Raw genomic sequence first — 19338 nt, 5'->3', positions numbered from 1 at the left:
GTCCATTATTTTACCTATACAAAAATCGGCACAACTAAGTCCATATTTGCCTTGATGACCCTGTCGTATTTTGTAATGATTGGGTCTCATTTCACCCTATACCTCTTATAAACCCGCTTCAAAAAATTTGTTAAATATTTACAATTCGCTTAAAAAGGCTAATGTTGCGAAGAGATTTATGAAAAATACATTTAATTTAAACGCAGATCCATCCACTATATTTTATCACCCAGCTCCGATATAAAACCTCTTCCAGAAAATTAGTTTTTCATCAATAAATTGCTTAAGTATATCGGAAGCATGATACAATTTAACTAAAATGCTTTATTATGAGAAATATATAACCTATTATGTTGTCGGCCACATCCGACTATAATTTCTTACTTTTATACAACTGAACATTAACTTTTATGCAATAGAACTGTTTTAGCGTTCTTCGTTAGGTATTTGCAAGTCCAGCCTAGGAAATTTTGTCATTCTTCTGTTAGTCTTATTTTCTCTTTTAAAGTTTCTCAGAAACCGATCTCTCAAATTTTCTGTTTTTACAAAAAAATTGTATTTAAATACATAATTCTATAAATTTTTCTCTAAATCCAAATCAGCAAGTATATGTTTCTTTCCAGAAAGTTACTTGTTTAAATTAAAATTGAATGACTAATTTTCCAAAATCCTCAGAATTCAAATCATCGACATACCCTAATAAATATGTATTTGTTTACTTAAGTGAATATATAAACAAATCCATACACATACATACACCAACCTACGTAATATTTTAATGAATATAGTCTGCTCGTAAGGACCCTTTGGGTTTTGTGGTGTGAAAGATGACACATGTTTGATGATTTGTTTTTTAAGTAAAATGCAAATATTTATAATAAAATTTCAAAAATTTTTTTCTTAACACTGTGTTTTTAAATTATAATAATTTCTTTATTTTTAAATAAATTAAAATTGCATACGTTTTAAATAAATAACATGCAGTAGAATTATTATGATTAGTTTTTGTGTTTTTTAAATAAATTAAATTAAAATTCAATTTATATTTTGCATAACTATATATTAAATGTTTGAATGCATAAATGAAAAGAACACTTATGTAATAAAATAAATAGTAGATAATAAATAAAGCTTATTGCAAAAACAATAAATAAATTAAAATGAACTAAAATTAAATTGTTTAAATAATTAGAATTATCTAGCATATATACTAAATACAAAATTATGTATGTAGGTGTTTAAGTAAATAAATAAATATATTACTGTTAAAACATAAAATTGTAGTTTTTCTTTAATAATTTGTGGTGAAAAAATTCTTTAACAAATTTTAAAATTTAATTTAACATAAATAGTTTTAAGTAAAATTTAAAGTTATAAATGTTGGTTTATTTGAGTGTTTGAGCACAATTCTTTTGTTATTGTTTTGACTTAAAGTCTTACCACCTCAACACCTTGTGGGGCAAATAGAGTTTCGGCTGCCAATTTAAGTTTTTCATTGACCAATTTTGCAATTTTTGGTGTACGACGCCAGACAAATTCTCTGGTGCGGTCATGGTTGTCTTTGCTTTCAACTTCGACCTAGAGAAATGTAAATGAAAAAGAGAAACGAAAAGGAAAAGAAAAATGAAAAGGTTTTATAATTAAATTTTGCCTTTCACTTACAATAAGCAATTTTAATTAAACGTTCAATTATTTAAAAAATGTAGACAATTTTTATAATGTTTATTTCATGTTCCGTGTGTTCATGCAAATGTTAAAATGAATGTATGTATGTATTGCCAAACCAAGCCCTTTGGGTATTGGTTTCATACTTACATTCCACTCACACAGAGTCTTTGTTATGAAAATAAGGGGAAGGGTTTTATTTTTAATTCAAGGGAAAATTAATCCAATCAATTTATCGTTTAAAAGTGTTAATCAAATTAAAGTTGCTCGATGTTATACGAAGATTTCAATACACTTAAGGATATTAGATAAATGCATTTGAATTTTAATTATGGTAAGTAAATAACTATTTCACAATTTTAAATAGTATTGAAAAAAAGTTAAATAATTTCGTATTTAAATGGACATTTTCATATCCAGTAAGAATAAGAATAACTAGTCTATTGTCCCGACTGTAGACAAGTCTATTATATCTACCAAGACTAGTCTTTCGTTCCGACTATAGATATCGTATAGACTAGTATATTGTGCCGACTATGGATTAGTTTATTGCTCTTATTATAGACCAGCCTATTATACCGACTGGAGTATTTTGTCTCGTCTATGGAATAGTAAATTGTTTCGACTACATATAGATTAGTCCATTGTTTTAATTATAGACTGATTATTCTATTATCTCCATAAAGACTAGTTCTTCATTCCGGCTATAGCATAATCTATCGGTCCGACTATAGACTAGTCTACCGCACATACTATTGACTATTTTGTTTTCCCAATAATACAATAGCATATTGTGCCGACTATGGACTAGTATATTACTCTTACTATAGACTAGGAATCTTTTGTATAGTATACAAAAGTATACTTCCTCGACTATAGAGTGGTCCATTGTACTGACTATAAAGTCATTTCTTTGTCCGGACTATAGATTGTATCGACTACAGTTTATACCAAAATCATAACACAAGCTACCAGGCAGAAGTCCGAGCAATAAGGGAATGCGTAAATTGTATTAGAATAAATATGGCGCCCACAGCGCTTAATATATATACCGACAGCTAGAAGGCAATTAGGGCGATATCAGGTGATAGAATTAAATCTAAGACCGTTTTGGATTGTAAGAAAGCTTTAACTGAATACTCTCCCAGAGGTAAGGTTCACATCATATGGGTACCAGGCCACTCGGGAGTAGTCGGCAACGAAAGGGCGAATGTAATAGCTTTAAAGGGAAGGGAGCTCGAGGCAGTTAACCTGACAAACGCAAAACCATTTGACGCAACAAAAGCTGAACTAAAAATAAGTGTGAGAGAATCCCATAAGGCCTCTTGGAATAATGAAACAGTGGGTAAAACCACAAAGATTCTATGGGGTGACCCTGATGAGAGCAAGACCAAAAATCTCCTCATAATGAGCAAGTCTGAAGTTAGTATGATGGTACGTAGTGGACACACAGGATTCGAGCACATCTATACAAAATTGGACTTGCGGATTCAGACGAATGTAGAGCATGTGAAGAGGAGATTGAAACTCTGGAGCACTTTCTCTACCACTACCAGGCATTTACCGAAGTTCAATCCAAGTATCTTTGAAGTGATGTTATTCCGAAAATAACATTCCTGACTAACACTGATTGGAAGATTTTTAGGAATTATGTCCAGGAAACTGAGTTTCTGAACACTGAAAAATAATTCATTCAGTGAACATTTTTTTCATGAAAAGGAGCTCACAACAGGCCCGATAGTGGCCTAGGAGTATTTCTTCGGATTTTATGTGATATACATCCTCCTATCAACCTAACCTAACCTAAAGTCTAGACTAGTGTATTGTTCCTTCTTTATTTAAGAGTAGTGTATTGTCCCTTCTATAGTATAGACTGAACTATTTTCTGACTACGAACTAGTCTAAGGTCCGAACTATAGACTAACATTTTGCATCGTCTATAGACAAGATTATTATCTTTACTATAGACTATTTATTAAAACAATAACCTATTCTATTGTTATAACCATTAACTGATCTTCTGTCCCAACTTTAAAAATATCTATTATATTGCTTATTGTCTCGGATAGGTTGCTAACACGACTATGGACAGTCTATTGTATCGGCTATGGAAAATTAGTCCCGACTGTAGATTAGTCTATTGACACTGCTATAGTAACAAATTTTGACTAGTTTATTGTTTTGACTTTAGACTAGTCTTTTTTCCCGACTTTAAACTAGTTCTAACCAAAGGCTAGTATATTGTTCCGACTATGGCTAATTCCAATGCACCATCTATAAACTAGTATCATATGTTAACTATATACTAGCCTTTTAAAACGTCTATAGACAAGATTATTCTCCCAACAATGGACTACAAACTAATCTATTGTTATGACCATTAACTGATCTTTTGTCCCGGCTTTAAACAGATCTATTATATTGCTTATTCTCTCGGCTAGGTTGCTGACATGACTATTGTCCCAAATATAGACTAGTTTATTGTTCTGACTTTAGGCTAGTCTTTTTTCCCGTCTATAAACTAGTTCTGACCAAAGTCTAGTATATTGTTCCAACTATAGCCAATTCTTATGCACCGACTATAAACTAGTATCGTATCCTTACTATATACTAGCCTTTTATCACGTCTATAGACAAAATTATTGTCCCGACAATGGACTATAAACTATTCTACTGTTATGTCCATTAACTGATCTTTTGTCCCGGCTTTAAACAGATCTGTTATATTGCTTATTCTCTCGGCTAGGTTTCTGACATGACTATGGACAGTCTATTGTATCGACTATGGAAAATTAGTTTCGACTGTAGATTAGTATATTGACCCTGCTGTGGTCCCAAATATGGACTAGTTTATTGTTCTGACTTTAGACTAGTCTTTTTTCCCGACTATAAACTAGATTTTATATTTTTCTTTACAATATTTCCCTTTGTAACCAATTATATGAAAATTTGCAACCATTTACCTGTTTAGGCTGTTGCACCTTAATCGACATCAATGTGGCACGATCATTAACCACACTAAACTTAATACGTCCGATCATTTCGTTAGTACGTGCTGTAGCACTTTTAACATTCTCCACTCCGGCACGTTTGAATGATTTCTCAACACGTAAAATAAGGGGTCCCAAAGTGAATTTAGCCTTAATTGTAGAATTGCGTCCTTCCGGATCGATGGCCAATTTTACATTGCCGACACGCTTCAATGATGCTAAACCCGATAGACTACCTTCAGCCTTTAAATAGTCAGTGTTGGCATCCTTAGTGTTGCCATTTTTATTGTTGGCTGTTGTGGCGCTAGTCGATTTAAGTTTGTGTTTGCTGTTGTTATTACTGCTGGTCGCACTATTGCTGCCATTGTGAACTTTTTTTGTTTGTCCATGTTGTTTGTGTGCCTTTGTAGAGCTTTTCTTTTGATTTCCTGATTTGACAACATCATTGACAAATGCAGTGCGAGTTTCCTGTTTCGTTTCGTCAGTATGGATTTCAGTTTTTTGTTCTGAGTTTTGTTGTTCATTTGTTACAACATCATTCCCAATTTGTTCAGTGGCTTTGAGTTTTTTCTGTTGTCCCTCCAATTGTTCCAATTGTTGTTGCAACTTATTTAGTTGTTTTGGCTCATTGTTATTGTCCTTTGGCATAGACTCTGCTTCAGCAGTGTTGGTGATTGTAGTGCTGCTGCTGCTGCTGTCGATAGTTTCGTTTTCGTTGTTTGTGTTGCTACGTGGTTCCGATTTTGTATTTTTCCTACAAAAAAAAGAGGAAAACAGAGAAAAAAATACAATTTATAAAAAAATGTAAAAATAACAGAAATAACATATAAAATCAATTGATCCAATTTAAACATGTATGCTACTCTAAAGTATGTCTGTTGCAAGTTATTTTATTCTATGTTTATACACTTACACACATATGTTGTGTACACATATATTTTGCCACAGAATGATAGTGCAACATTTTCCATTTTTTTTTTTTTTTTCTATTTATAAAGTATGTAATTTTATGCTACAATATATACTCAATTTGTATTATCGAAAAACTTACAATTTCTTAATTGATGTGTTGGTGGTTTGTGGTTTTGCGGTTTTTATTTTATTTTGTTGTTGCTGCTGCTGATGCTGGCTTTTTGTTGATGTGGCAGAGGCCGATTTTATTTCATGTTTAACTGTTGAACGACCATTCAATTGTACCACAAACGGGTCATAGTTATCGGATACAATACGATTAATACGTGCAAATATCGCATCGACAAACTGATTATTACGTTCCTGGAAGGCATCGCTCGACATATCAATTATATTGTTTTTCAATGAACCTAAATGTTTACAAAAACACATACATATATTGATAACAGATAGTGGAAAGATAAATTTTGTAATTAGAAAATGACGTATGCAAATTTATTTCAATTATTGAAAAAAAGAGCATAAATACAATACTATTCTTTTATTTGTATATCTATTTAAAATTAAATGTATATATTTGTTGTGTGTATTTTGCATGATAGGGTGTATATGTGTTTGTGTTGTTTATTTAATTGTTTGTGTAAAGGGTGCCTCTCCAGTATAAATGAATTAAAACTTATTGCTAAATCAGTTAAATAGTAAAGCATTTAATAAAGCTGTAAAATAATAATATTTAAAACTAAGTATTTAAATTTTAAATAAAAATTAAAAAATTAATATTATAATAAATAAATACTTATTTATTATGTTTTTACTAACTACCTACAGACTAGTTTAATATCCTCTAATACAACTAAAATTTTAAAACATTTATTTTTTTTTGAATAAAATAGGGGCTAGGGCCCTATCAATATAAAACTTGAACTTGGTTTCGTAGCTTTTTCGTATTTCGAGTATATTAAACATAAATATCAACTTAAAGGACATATTCGGGGGCTTCAGTTGTATGGGAGCTAGGTGAAATAAATAACCGATGTTTCCATAGGGTTCGTCTCTGGTAGAATACAAGATCATATACTAAACTTCATTGAATTATCTTCAAAATTGCAACTTGTAGTTTGATTACAAGGTTTACAAGCCCTATTCGGGGGTTCAGTTGTATGGGGGCTAGGTGAAATAATTGGATTGATCTTAACCATTTTCAATACTCTTCATCCGTGGGACAACAGGGGCCAAATTTTATTGAATTATCTTTAAAATTACGACCTGTAGTTTGATTACAAGGTTTACATGGACGGACAGACAGACAAACGGACGGACAGACAGACAGACAGACAGACATAGCTAAATCGACTGAGGAAATGATTCTTACCCGATTGGTATACTAAAGTGCTGTAGGGTATACTAACCCTAACACCGAATATTGTAAACACTTTCGACTGAGGAAATGATTCCAACCCGATTGGTATACTAAAGTGCTGTAGGGTATACTAACCCTAACACCGAATATTATAAACACTTTTGAAAATAGATAAAACTTTAAAATGCACCTTACTTTGTAATACACTGTTCAAAAATCCTGAATTTTGAGCTATACCATTCATTTGGATAGTATTTTTGTTCATTTCTTATAAAATATTTAAATCTTTATAACAATTCTAATCCGAAATAGTTTTGAAAATAATGATTTTTACAATTCACGCTGTTATATCGTATTGAATACCAATCCTTTTCTTTTTTGTCTTACGTGACTTTCGTGTGACATTAAAAAAACCAATAAATAATTATTAAAACACTATTATATTTGAGCACCAATATCAATTTTCATAATTAAAAGAAATACATCTAACACTTTAACCACTTCCGTATAATGTACATATGTAATTATATGCGTGTTCAATAGAAACATATTATGTATAAGATATACAGGATATTAAAATAATTATTATTCAAATAATTTAAATCCTTACAATTGAATTACATACTTCTTTTTTTAACAATTAACACTGTAATTGTTGTGAAAATATGGGTATTAGATAAATTAATCTATTGTATTGTGGGATTCATTAGAAACACCTTCATTAATTGTAACTATTTATATAAAAAAAGACATTATTATTTATATTGTTTAAAGGACAAATATTAAACGAATGAGTTGAGTAAATAATGAAAAATATAAAAAACAATATATGCAAGTGTTTCAAATTTCTCTGTAATAAAAATAAATGTGTAAATATAGAATTACACAAACAATTATTACAATTATTATGTATGTATAATAAAAAAATAAGGGCATCAAATAGAGTCAAATCAGAACATTTTTATTACGAACACATACACATAAAAAGCTTTTTATATACACATTTTATATTCATCAAAATACACCATACATACATATACACATAGGTTTTTTACATATTTACCTCTATTTACCTTTTGATACCTCATGAATTTATTATTTACACACTTTTATGACCGCATGCATAAAAACATGTGGAAATAATGTGTGTGTATGTAAATTGGAATAAATGTGTATGTATATGGGTGTTTCCTATATTCATTAAAAAGAGGAAATGACAATGACTTACTTACTAAGTAACTAACTAACTAACTAACTAACTAACTAACTAACTAACTAACTAACTAACTACTAACTAACTAACTAACTAACTAACTAACTAACTAACTAACTAACTAACTAACTAACTACTAACTAACTAACTAACTAACTACTAACTAACTAACTAACTAACTAACTACTAACTAACTAACTAACTAACTAACTAACTAACTAACTAACTAACTAACTAACTAACTAACTAACTAACTAACTAACTAACTACTAACTAACTAACTAACTACTAACTAACTAACTAACTAACTAACTAACTAACTAACTAACTAACTAACTAACTAACTAACTAACTAACTAACTAACTAACTAACTAACTAACTAACTAACTAACTAACTAACTAACTAACTAACTAACTAACTAACTAACTAACTAACTAACTAACTAACTACTAACTAACTAACTAACTAACTAACTAACTAACTAACTAACTAACTAACTAACTAACTAACTAACTAACTAACTAACTAACTAACTAACTAACTAACTAACTAACTACTAACTAACTAACTACTAACTAACTAACTAACTAACTAACTAACTAACTAACTAACTAACTAACTAACTAACTAACTAACTAACTAACTAACTAACTAACTAACTAACTAACTAACTAACTAACTAACTAACTAACTAACTAACTAACTAACTAACTAACTAACTAACTAACTAACTAACTAACTAACTAACTAACTAACTAACTAACTACTAACTACTACTAACTAACTAACTAACTAACTAACTAACTAACTAACTAACTAACTAACTAACTAACTAACTAACTAACTAACTACTAACTAACTAACTAACTACTAACTAACTAACTACTAACTAACTACTAACTAACTAACTAACTAACTAACTAACTACTAACTAACTAACTAACTACTAACTAACTAACTACTAACTACTAACTAACTAACTAACTAACTAACTAACTAACTAACTAACTAACTAACTAACTAACTAACTACTAACTAACTAACTAACTAACTACTAACTAACTAAGTAACTAACTAACTAACTAACTATCTAACTAACTAACTAACTAACTAACTAACTAACTAACTAACTAACTAACTTACTAACTAACTAACTAGTAAAAATTCAAATTTTTAAAAATATCCTAAATTTTTACCACAATTTTTAATTTCTGGTGAAATTTCGAAATGTGTGTAATTTGCAGCGAATTTGGTATTTCAGTAAAATTTAGTATTTGAAGTGAAATTTGAATTTCTTGTGAATTTTCGATTTTCAAGTAAGAATTTTAATATTTTTGAATTTTTATTGAAATTTAAAAAAAAAAACATATTTTTAGTTTCTAATGAAACATTGAATTTCTAGTGAAATTTCAATATTTTAGCAAAATTTCGACTTTTCGACAAAAAGTGGAATGTTTAATTAAGATTTGATTTTCTAGTAAAAATTCAAATTTCTAGATAAATAAATTCGAAACAAGGAAACAAGGTGTAATCTAATATATAGTTAAAATTCGAATTATTAAAGAAAATGGAATTAAATGGTCAATCATTAACGTATTTACGAAAATCGGCATTTGTACCTTCAATTTTGGTTGAATGATATTCACGAAAGGGCAGCGGCAGATGTAAGGTGAAATTAAAACAAAATGGAATTACCCATATGCAATGTCCATGTTAATAGAAAATAAAAGTTAATGTCTTTATAATAGGCTATGACATTAAAATAAAAACGAAGTATGATGTATCACTTTGATATTTACGAGTATAAATAATAAATTTACTTATACATACATATTTGTATTAAAAAAATAATAAATATACTTTCGTAAGTATAATTATTGCAATTATTTTTAAAAATATATATTTAATAAGTTTCTCTTTCCTTCCTTTTTTCTGATTTATATCCCAAAACATTGTAAATATCATCCTTTAATATTTTATACATTTTCTCTTTTAATTGTTCACCGTAACAGTAATCTTTATATACCATCATCTCTATTATAACATGCATGTCATTTTAACCTAAATATATATTTATGTGGATCTATTTATGTATAGAATTGAAACACTTTTTTATTTTTAGAAAAACGAACTGATTTAATTAGTTAATGAGGAATCCTGCTTAGAAAGGTCAGTTTAATTTTGTGTAACCTTTTATATATGTATGTATGTGTTTATAAATAGATACACATATGTATTTATATGTATATTATTAATATCCATTACGATAACATGACTATAAATAAAATATAATTAAATTTATAAAAACTTTAACTAGCAGTAGATAGAAAATATCCTCTATATGTGTCAATTACATTCGCAAATGTTATTAAAATCCCTTTGTAGTCAAGTAGTTAGAACAGATAAAATAAGTATTTATATTAAAGGAGATATTTTAAAGTGATCACTTAAAGAATTCTCCTCATAATCAGTCATAGCTCCCTTTCTATGCCACTGACAAGCTTTTGTCGAAATATGTAACATCCAAAGACTTTGGGAATGTTGTTATATCGGATATATCAACCTTAAGGAACATTAATTGGTAAATTTTAGAAATTACGTCCAGGAATTTCTGAATTACTGGATGACAATTGCTATATAAAAATTACCCACTTATAAAAACTACCATATAAAGGAGTACAAAACAGGTGCAGTAGCGATCCAAGTGAATAAATGTATGTTATAATATTAGCATCCTCCACTTCAACATAACCTAATCCAATAATCAAGAAGTAAGAAAGTAAGGTCACGTATGTTTAAAATGCTTTTGATAGAATATATTCTGAAAATTTTTTATCATTTATATCGGATTTTATCTCAAATCCAAATGATATTTATGGACTACAAATTGATTTTCAAAAAAGGACTATTTATGGGGGACTAATCAGTCTGATGTGGACTGAATGGATTTGAGTTTTTATAAAAAAAATTATGTTGTGTGTTAACTAAATTTCGATGTATTTAAGCAATTTATTGATGAAAACATATTTTCTTAAAAAGTATGGGCCGATCCTTATAAAATTTGAAGGAGGTTTGGATGTTTAAGACATGCTTAAAAGGGGAGTTTGAGGTCCGATCATTACAAAAATCGGCAGTGTCATTTATAAAACATAGTTCTACCGATTTCTGAAGAATTACTATAATTTGTCGTAGTTATGAGCTAAAAAGCCCAAATCGCAAGGTCCGGTTGTATGGGGTCAATGTGATATAATGGACCGGTTTTAACGATTTTCAAAATTTACTGAACACGAGAAAAATAAAAAATACCCAAGTCATATATATTTAGATTTATAAAATTTCAATTATGTCTATTATTTTTGGTGTGAGATCGATTTTTTGTTGTAAACGAAGAATTCCGAAATATTTTAAAAATTTTTTATCAAAAAAATGGGGCCAAAGGTAAATATGCTCATATTCGTATAAATTCTCTATTAGCGTTTTACGATGACATTAAAGTTATTTATGCAGAATTTCAATGTGATACTGATGTATAAAAGTGAATTTCCACCTTTAAGTAATTTTCTGAAGAAGATCTTTTTATGGGGACTTGAGTCAAATGAGGCCCGATAATTACGAAAATCGGCAGTATCATTTAAACATATATGAAACTGAGATTTATACAGATTCTATAACATTCAACAGAGTTATGAACAAAAGCCCTATTCGGGGAGTACGGTTGTATGGGGGCTAGGCGAAATAATGGACCGACATCGACTATTTTCAATAGGCTTCATCCAAAAGAAGAGTATGTGCTAAATTTTATTAAGTTATCTTGAAAAGATAAGAGCAGACAGATAAATAGACAGACAGACGGACGCACGGACAGATGGGCATAGAATAATTGACTCATTCTGATTCTGAGCCGATTGGTATAATTTAATGTGAGTGTAGAACCAATATTTTTAAGTGTTACAAGCATCAGCACAAACGCCTAATACCCTCCATATAGTGGCCATTTTTCTCGGAACGACTTTTATTTTGTGTTATGCCAGTCTTGTAGTGTATGAGCGATATATACTAAATTTTGGGAAAGGGAATCCTGTGAAGGGTTTTATTATTCTATGAGGATTGGAGTCAATTGTTAACTGTTCTTCATTTGTTATAGAAATATAAGTTCATATTGTGTTCACTTTTATCGCGTTACTAGTCAATTATGAACGATAAAGTTATTTTCTCAAGGGGACTTTATATGGACCCAATTTTCACTGTACATGGGATCTTTGCTTAGTTTTGTCACAATTTCTGTTTGAGTAACAAAATTTGTGAAAATTCAAATGATATTATCGAAAATATTTGAATGAGAGAGAACTAAGTTACATTATTGGAAAAATTTTAAACAGATTCGTCCTTACTCCAAAAATGTATGACAAAGATTTAAGAATCTTCAAGTGTTATTCCCGGAAATATTTGAAGGAGAACTAGGTAACATTATTGCAACGATTTTAACCAGATTCAGTAATGTTTGTTCTTATGCAAAAAAAAATATGATCAAAATTGCTAACTTTGGTGAAAATTGTTAACTTTAGTTTGACCAGAAGGTGCAATTTTAGACACAACCGGTTGGTAATTATTAGGAATTTGAATGGTATAGTTGTGAATCTTAAGTTTTTAGATGTATTAGGATACATCTTAAAGCCTGCTCTAGAGTATTTAAAAAGGAGATACTGATGAAAATACGACTTCTTGACACTCTTCTTAGAAAATAAATTTGCTTAAATTAATGATTTCCACAGAAATAGCTTAAACACTTAAAGCTGTAAAATAAAAGCCAATATTTAACCATTACCAAATATAAAATACTTACTTTTAGAGAAAGATTTGAAAAAAATAGGCGTAGTTTAGAAAATTAAAATAAAGAAAGGCGTAAAAGTGACAATTACACAAAGATTTAAAGAAATAAATGAAAAAACTACAAGAATTAGCAACAAATGATAAATGAATAGACAAAAATAGAGAAAAGAGTAAAGGAAAATAAATGAAGTTTTTTTTATAAAATTTTTTTTTACAAACAAACGCTTGAAAAATACATGAAGCCAATTAAGGATTTTTCCTTTGTTTTTTTTACTAAACCACGCCTTCTTTTTTTCAGTACTTGGTATTATTATTCCATTTAAATTAAATATAAATAAAACACAGCATTTTTTTATTAGATTCATTTCATTTTCACATTTTTTTAATTCTTCAAATGTTTGTTTTGTATTTTTTTCCAAAAAAAGAAAGTAATAAAACGGATTTTTTTAAATTTACAACAAAATAAACTTATAAGGACAATTATAATAATTTATATTTGCTTGTCTGTGTTTAGGGGGGTGGTTTCAAGGTGTGCTTTACAGGAAATACGGGAAACAAAATAATAGTGTGTCGGAAAAGTGTTTTTTTTTGATAGTTGGTGTTTGTTGTTGTTTTAAAAATGTGTAAAATTGTGTGTGTTTTTTTAAGCAAAATAACAAAAAATTTTCAAAATAACAAACAAATTCCGGCGGGTATTTGTAAAAAGTGTTTACAAAAGAAAAATTCATAAACAATATATAATCAGCCCTATTTCAGACAAAAAGGTTTAAAAATTAAATTTTTTTTTTTTGGAACTTTGTTTAAAATTTTGTATAGAAACCAACTAGTAGGGGTGTACAAATTTTAATTATTTTTAATATTTAATATTTTGTTTTAAATGTTTATGTTTAGTGTGGAATAGGGCAGATTATAAGGATACCATTTTCTTTTAAGCTATTTCTCACGAATTTTTCAAGCGTTGATATGGCATCCCTGGCACCCAACAGAATTATAGACATGTTAAATTTGTTTGAAAAAAAAAACAGATAGACAGACAGATAGATAGATATTTAGATAGATAGTAGAAAAGACAGTTAGATATAGTTAAGGAGAAAAACATAGATAGATAGAGTTTTTTTTTTCAAAGTTTTAGCTGTATTTTAAAAAACTACATTTTACAAAATCAAAAAAAATTTATATGTATATGTGATTGTTATAAATAAATGTGAGTGTAAAATTTTGTATGTGTGGTATTTTGTGTAAGAATTTCTTTTTGGTGAAAAAAATAAAAAATAAATAAATTACAAATATCAATAAATAAATTAAATAAATAAATAAATAAATAAATACAAATAAATTAAACTATATAATAAGTTTAAATTTTCAAGATTTTCTTAAAAGTTCTTTACAAAAATCTTTTTATTAGAATAGGCCAGTAAAGTTTTAACAAACGGTACCAACTAACCCTGCTGAACCGTAAGATAAATTTACAGTTAAGCAAAGTTCTAAGACCGTTATTATTAAAGGCAATTTTAAATAATTTTCTCTTCTTTCTTTTTTATAAATAAATAAATACATATAAATAAATAAAATCATAAATATATATATAAATTTAATTACATACTTTCAACAATTTGTGCTTTTAAAAGTAAAAAAACTAGTGAATGCTTAGTTTGTTGGTTTGATTTTTGCCTTGACTTTCTTTTTTTTACAAATACGAATACAACAAGTTTTCACAATTTCTTTACACAATTTTTAAACAATTTGTAATTGTTTAAAAAAAAATAAAATTTTCAACAAGTTTGTGCAAATGACAATAGTCGTCCGTGCTTTTTACATACAAAAATAGTGAAAAAAGTAATAAGTTTTTTGTTGCAAATGTGCAGTTTGTTTTTGTTTTTTTCTTACATAGTTTGACTAGCACCAAACTCGTTATCATAATCAGTTAACTACTTTAAGAGGAATATAAAAAACAAAAAAAATCATAAATAAAAAAAGAAAACTTTATGTTGTTATTGTCTCGCTTTAAACCGTTAAAACTAGCACAATAAACTTTCTTTTCTTTAGCTACATTTACTAGAGAAAAATCACAAAAAACAAAGACAAACTTGTCAAAAAAAAAAGTCTTTTGGTCCTTTTATGTTAAAAGTTTAATAGGAGAAAGCATCTTTAGGTCCTTGTGAATTCAAATAAATATTATTAATTATCTAAGTTAACTTTAAGAAGGTAAGAAGAGAGAGACAGATAAAAGAGAGTTGAGTTTTGAAAAGTCCTTTTGAGGTCGTTTGTGTTTCGTTTTTGTTAGCTAACGGATTTGTTGTAGTTGTGTGGAAGGGCATTAATGTTTCAAGGATTTTTTACTCTTCAAAGCACTTGTTGATTTTTTGTTGCTACTTTTTAAAGCAGTTGTATGTTTCTTAGCTGATTTAGACTCACGTGCTTCACGTCTAGCTTCAATGACATCGTCGCCAATAATATCATCATCGTCATCATCTTCATCGTCGTCAGCATCATCGTCATCTTCACCTGTTAGGGCACCTGTAATATCATCGACTCCATCATCAATATCATCATCATCTTCTTCATCATCATCATCCTCATCGTTGTCATCATCTTTGTCCTTGACATTATTAGCGGCAGCAGCTGTTACAGCATTTTTTGTACCTGCATTATCCGCTGAAGCAGCAGCTGTCGCTAATACTGTCGCTGTTGGACTTTGAGTCAAACTTGTAGGAGGAGTCTGATTTGTATTAGTTTTTTTATTATTAGTATTACTACTGGATGTTTGAATGACATTTGTTGGTGTAAGTTTCAACGTGTCTGGTTGATTGTTTGTTATGATCTGTTGTTGTTGTACATTTTGTTGTTGTTGTTCATGTTCATGGTTTTTTTGTGTATGAGTTTGATCTGTACTAATAATGCTATCAACTGAATTACTACTACTACTACTACCAGTGATGGGATTATTATTATCATTACTAATATCACTACTACTACTACCAGTTATACCATCTACAATGCTATTGCTAGCATCTTCATCATAAAAAACATTTTGTTCACCTTCGTTGTTGTTGCTGCTGCTGGAGGGAGCTACATCATTGTCGGCAGCATTACCTTGGGCCAAGGGTTCGTTGGCATTGCCACTTTCGGCGGGTAAATCGACACCATCGGAAATACCAGCGGCAGCAGCTTGACCTACGGGAGCAATATCTTCAATGGGGGCGGCTGGAGCAGCAGCTACGGTATTTTGTACACTGGCAGCGGGTTCTTCATCGTCATCGTCTTCATCATCATCTTCATCTAAAAATTAAAAGGAAAATTTGTATTAAATAATAAAAATATTTTTTTTATAGAAAGTGTTCAAAAAATTATTTTTTATAGAAAATTCTCTCTAGCCAGAATCATATTTTTTTTTTAATACAAAATTTTCGAAAAATGTCCTTTTTATGGAAAATTTTCGAATTTTTCTTTTATAGAAGCTTTTAATTTAAATTTTTCAAAAAATTTTGGAAATTTTTAGTTTAAAAAATATTTCAAAAAAATCGGCTTTATGGAAAAATTTTGAAAATTTCTGTTATATAGAAAATTTTTTAAAATTTCTCTATTTTATAGAAAATTTTTAAAATTTATCCATTTTATAGAAAATTTTCAAAATTTCTCTATTTCATAGAAAGTTTTTGAAAATTTCTCAATATTATAGAAAATTTTAAAATTTCTCTATTGTATAGAAAATTTTTAAAAATTTCTATATTTTATACAAAATTTTCAAAAATTCTCTATTTTATAGAAAATTTTCTAAAATTCTCTACTTTATAGAAATTTTCTAAAATTCTCTATTTTATAGAAAATTTTTAAAATTTCTTTATTTTATAGAAAATATTTAAAATTTCTCTATTTTATAGAAAATTTTTAAAATTTCTCTATTTTATAGAAAATTTTCTAAAATTCTCTATTTTACAGAAAATTTACTAAAATTCTCTATTTTATAGAAATTTTTCTAAAATTCTCTATTTTATAGAAATTTTTCAAAATTTCTCTATTTTATAGAAAATTTTCTAAAATTCTGTATTTTATAGAAATTTTTCTAAAATTCTCTATTTTATAGAAATTTTTAAAAATTTCTCTATTTTATAAAAAATTTTCTAAAATTCTCTATTTTATAGAAAATTTTTTAAAATTCTCTATTTTATAGAAAACTTTCTAAAATTCTCTATTTTATAGAAAATTTTCTAAAATTCTATATTTTATAGAAAATTTTCTAAAATTCTCTATTTTATAGAAATTCTCTATTTTATAGAAAATTTTCTAAAATTCTCTATTTTATAGAAATTTTTCAAAATTTCTCTATTTTATAGAAAATTTTCTAAAATTCTCTATTTTATAGAAAATTTTCTAAAATTCTCTGTTTTATAGAAAATTTTCCAAAATTCTATATTTTATAGAAAATTTTCTAAAATTCTCTATTTTATAGAAAATTTTCTAAAATTCTCTATTTTATAGAAAATTTTCTAAAATTCTCTTTTTTATAGAAAATTTTCTAAAATTCTCTATTTTATAGAAAATTTTCAAAAATTCTCTATTTTATAGAAAACTTTCTAAAATTTTCTATTTTATAAAAAAATTTTCTAAAATTCTCTATGTTATAGAAATTTTTACAATTCCTCTTTGTAACGAAAATGATTGAAGAATTGTTATTGCATAGAAAATATACATAAAATTATTTTTAAAAGAAAATTTTCAAAAATTTATATTTTTAAAAAAATTTTCGAAAACATTTCTATTTAATAAAAAATTTTGAAAATTTGGCTCTTATTTTGGAAAATTTTTCTATTTAGTTAAAAATTGTTGTGAACAAAAAGATTTTGAGAGGGTTTTCGTAAAACTTTTTTTTATTTTTCAATAATTTTTGAAAAAAAAAAAAAAAAAAAAATATTTTTTCAAAATTGTTCAATAAAAAAAAGTCCATATTTAATAAAAACTTTCAATAACCTTTTTATTCCCAGAAAAAACTAGCTAATAGCTTTCAATTGTAATTAATTACTTAACAACATACTTTTCAATGACTTCTACATGTGGTCTGGATTACATAGAAGTAGTCTAATAAGGTCTAACAAATAATGTGTTATATAAATACATTCTAATTCATTAGTCATCTTGCCAGTGAAGATATAGATACAGTATGTATACGTTTTTTCATGTGATTTGCAATGACTACTTTATCTAATTACTTGTAATCATTTGTGGTAAGTACTTGACTTTAATGACATCACCGTGTTAAAATAATGGATTAAGTAAAATTTTAGCATTTTAACCCCGTTACTATGTAGGCAATGAACGTTTTTACTGGGTTATTTATCTATAAGTTTCTGAAGAAAATATTTATGATAAATATTGTATAAATTTTACTTTCCAAATTCTTAAATTCATTAGAAATATACAAAATTTGATTCAATATACATATGTATACAATGTCTTATACATATCACTTAAATCAATCAATTCTAACTAAAATCTCAAGTTCGGTAAATATTTGCTAACTTAATGTAAAGTAGTATTTAATTAGTACTCCAACAGAAATTTTATCCAAAACTACTTCCTCTCGCATATTGAACATTAACATTACTTAATAGCTTTTAATATTACTACAAATCCATATCCAATAATAATACTTTTTCTCAACAAATTCCTCTAGTCATTTTCTCAATATTAAACAATCTATATAAGTCTATGTAAAACAAAAAAATTGTCAATTTCATATCTTTTATTACACTTACCACCTAAGATATCATCGAATAATCTATCCAAGTAATCATCATCGTCATCATCTTCCTCATCATCATCATCGGCACCCGAGTTGGGGGCAGCTTGACCTTGTGGTCTATCTTCCTCTTCCTCATCGTCATCATCTTCATCATCATCGTCGTCCTCGTCATCTGAAAGCCCCGAAACAAATAGAACTGTGTTATTCATGCATAGAAATAACACATGAAAAAGAGAAAGAATAATGTAAAAATATTATGGTCACACGGATAAAACAATAACAAACAGACAGACACCAGTGCTTTGTCTAACCGACTGAACTGTGTCGTTAGGACTAATTTTTTTTTTTTTTTGTTGAGGAACAGTCAGTCGGTTATATAATATAGAAGACAGCAAATCAACAAAAAAAATAATATGTAGTTTTTTTTTTAAAGATTCTAAGTAGTTTTACGAGAAGATGGTGTTGGTGGCAGAAAACTTTCTGTAACTTCAAATTGTGATTTAAATACCGAGATGCGTAGGTACAACATACGAATACTTATAGAGGTGCTGAAGTGATGGTGTTGGCGTTAAAATAAATATTACTGCCTTTTTTTTTTCTTGTAAAGTTGTGGTTTCTCGTTTCAT

At 27.9% G+C, this 19338-nt stretch overlaps 1 protein-coding gene across 4 annotated transcripts in view; it reads right to left on the bottom strand.

Moving 5' to 3' along the window:
* Positions 1-902: 902 nt before the first annotated feature.
* LOC119606394 (acidic repeat-containing protein) overlaps positions 903-19338 on the bottom strand; it is a 40048-nt gene continuing 21612 nt past the window's right edge. For 2 of the 4 annotated variants that reach the window (XM_037959841.1, XM_037959842.1), the window contains exons 3-7: positions 18726-18884; positions 15388-16251; positions 5707-5977; positions 4629-5409; positions 1210-1578 (exon numbers count right to left, since the gene is read on the bottom strand). In XM_037959841.1, the coding sequence (XP_037815769.1) occupies positions 1429-1578; positions 4629-5409; positions 5707-5977; positions 15388-16251; positions 18726-18884 (2225 nt within the window). In that variant the 3' untranslated portion in view covers positions 1210-1428. Of the gene's footprint in view, positions 1579-4628; positions 5410-5706; positions 5978-15387; positions 16252-18725; positions 18885-19338 lie in introns of all 4 variants that reach the window. The other 2 variants (XM_037959843.1, XM_037959845.1) reach the window with 2 other exon arrangements.

This window comes from Lucilia sericata, unplaced genomic scaffold (assembly GCF_015586225.1).
Source record: "Lucilia sericata isolate MDLA Ls3-8-SP2 unplaced genomic scaffold, ASM1558622v1 Contig000576F_arrow, whole genome shotgun sequence".
NCBI classification, from domain to species: Eukaryota; Metazoa; Arthropoda; class Insecta; order Diptera; family Calliphoridae; genus Lucilia; species Lucilia sericata.
The sequence above is the reverse complement of the archived record's forward strand: the minus strand, read 5'-3'. Positions and strand labels throughout refer to the sequence as shown.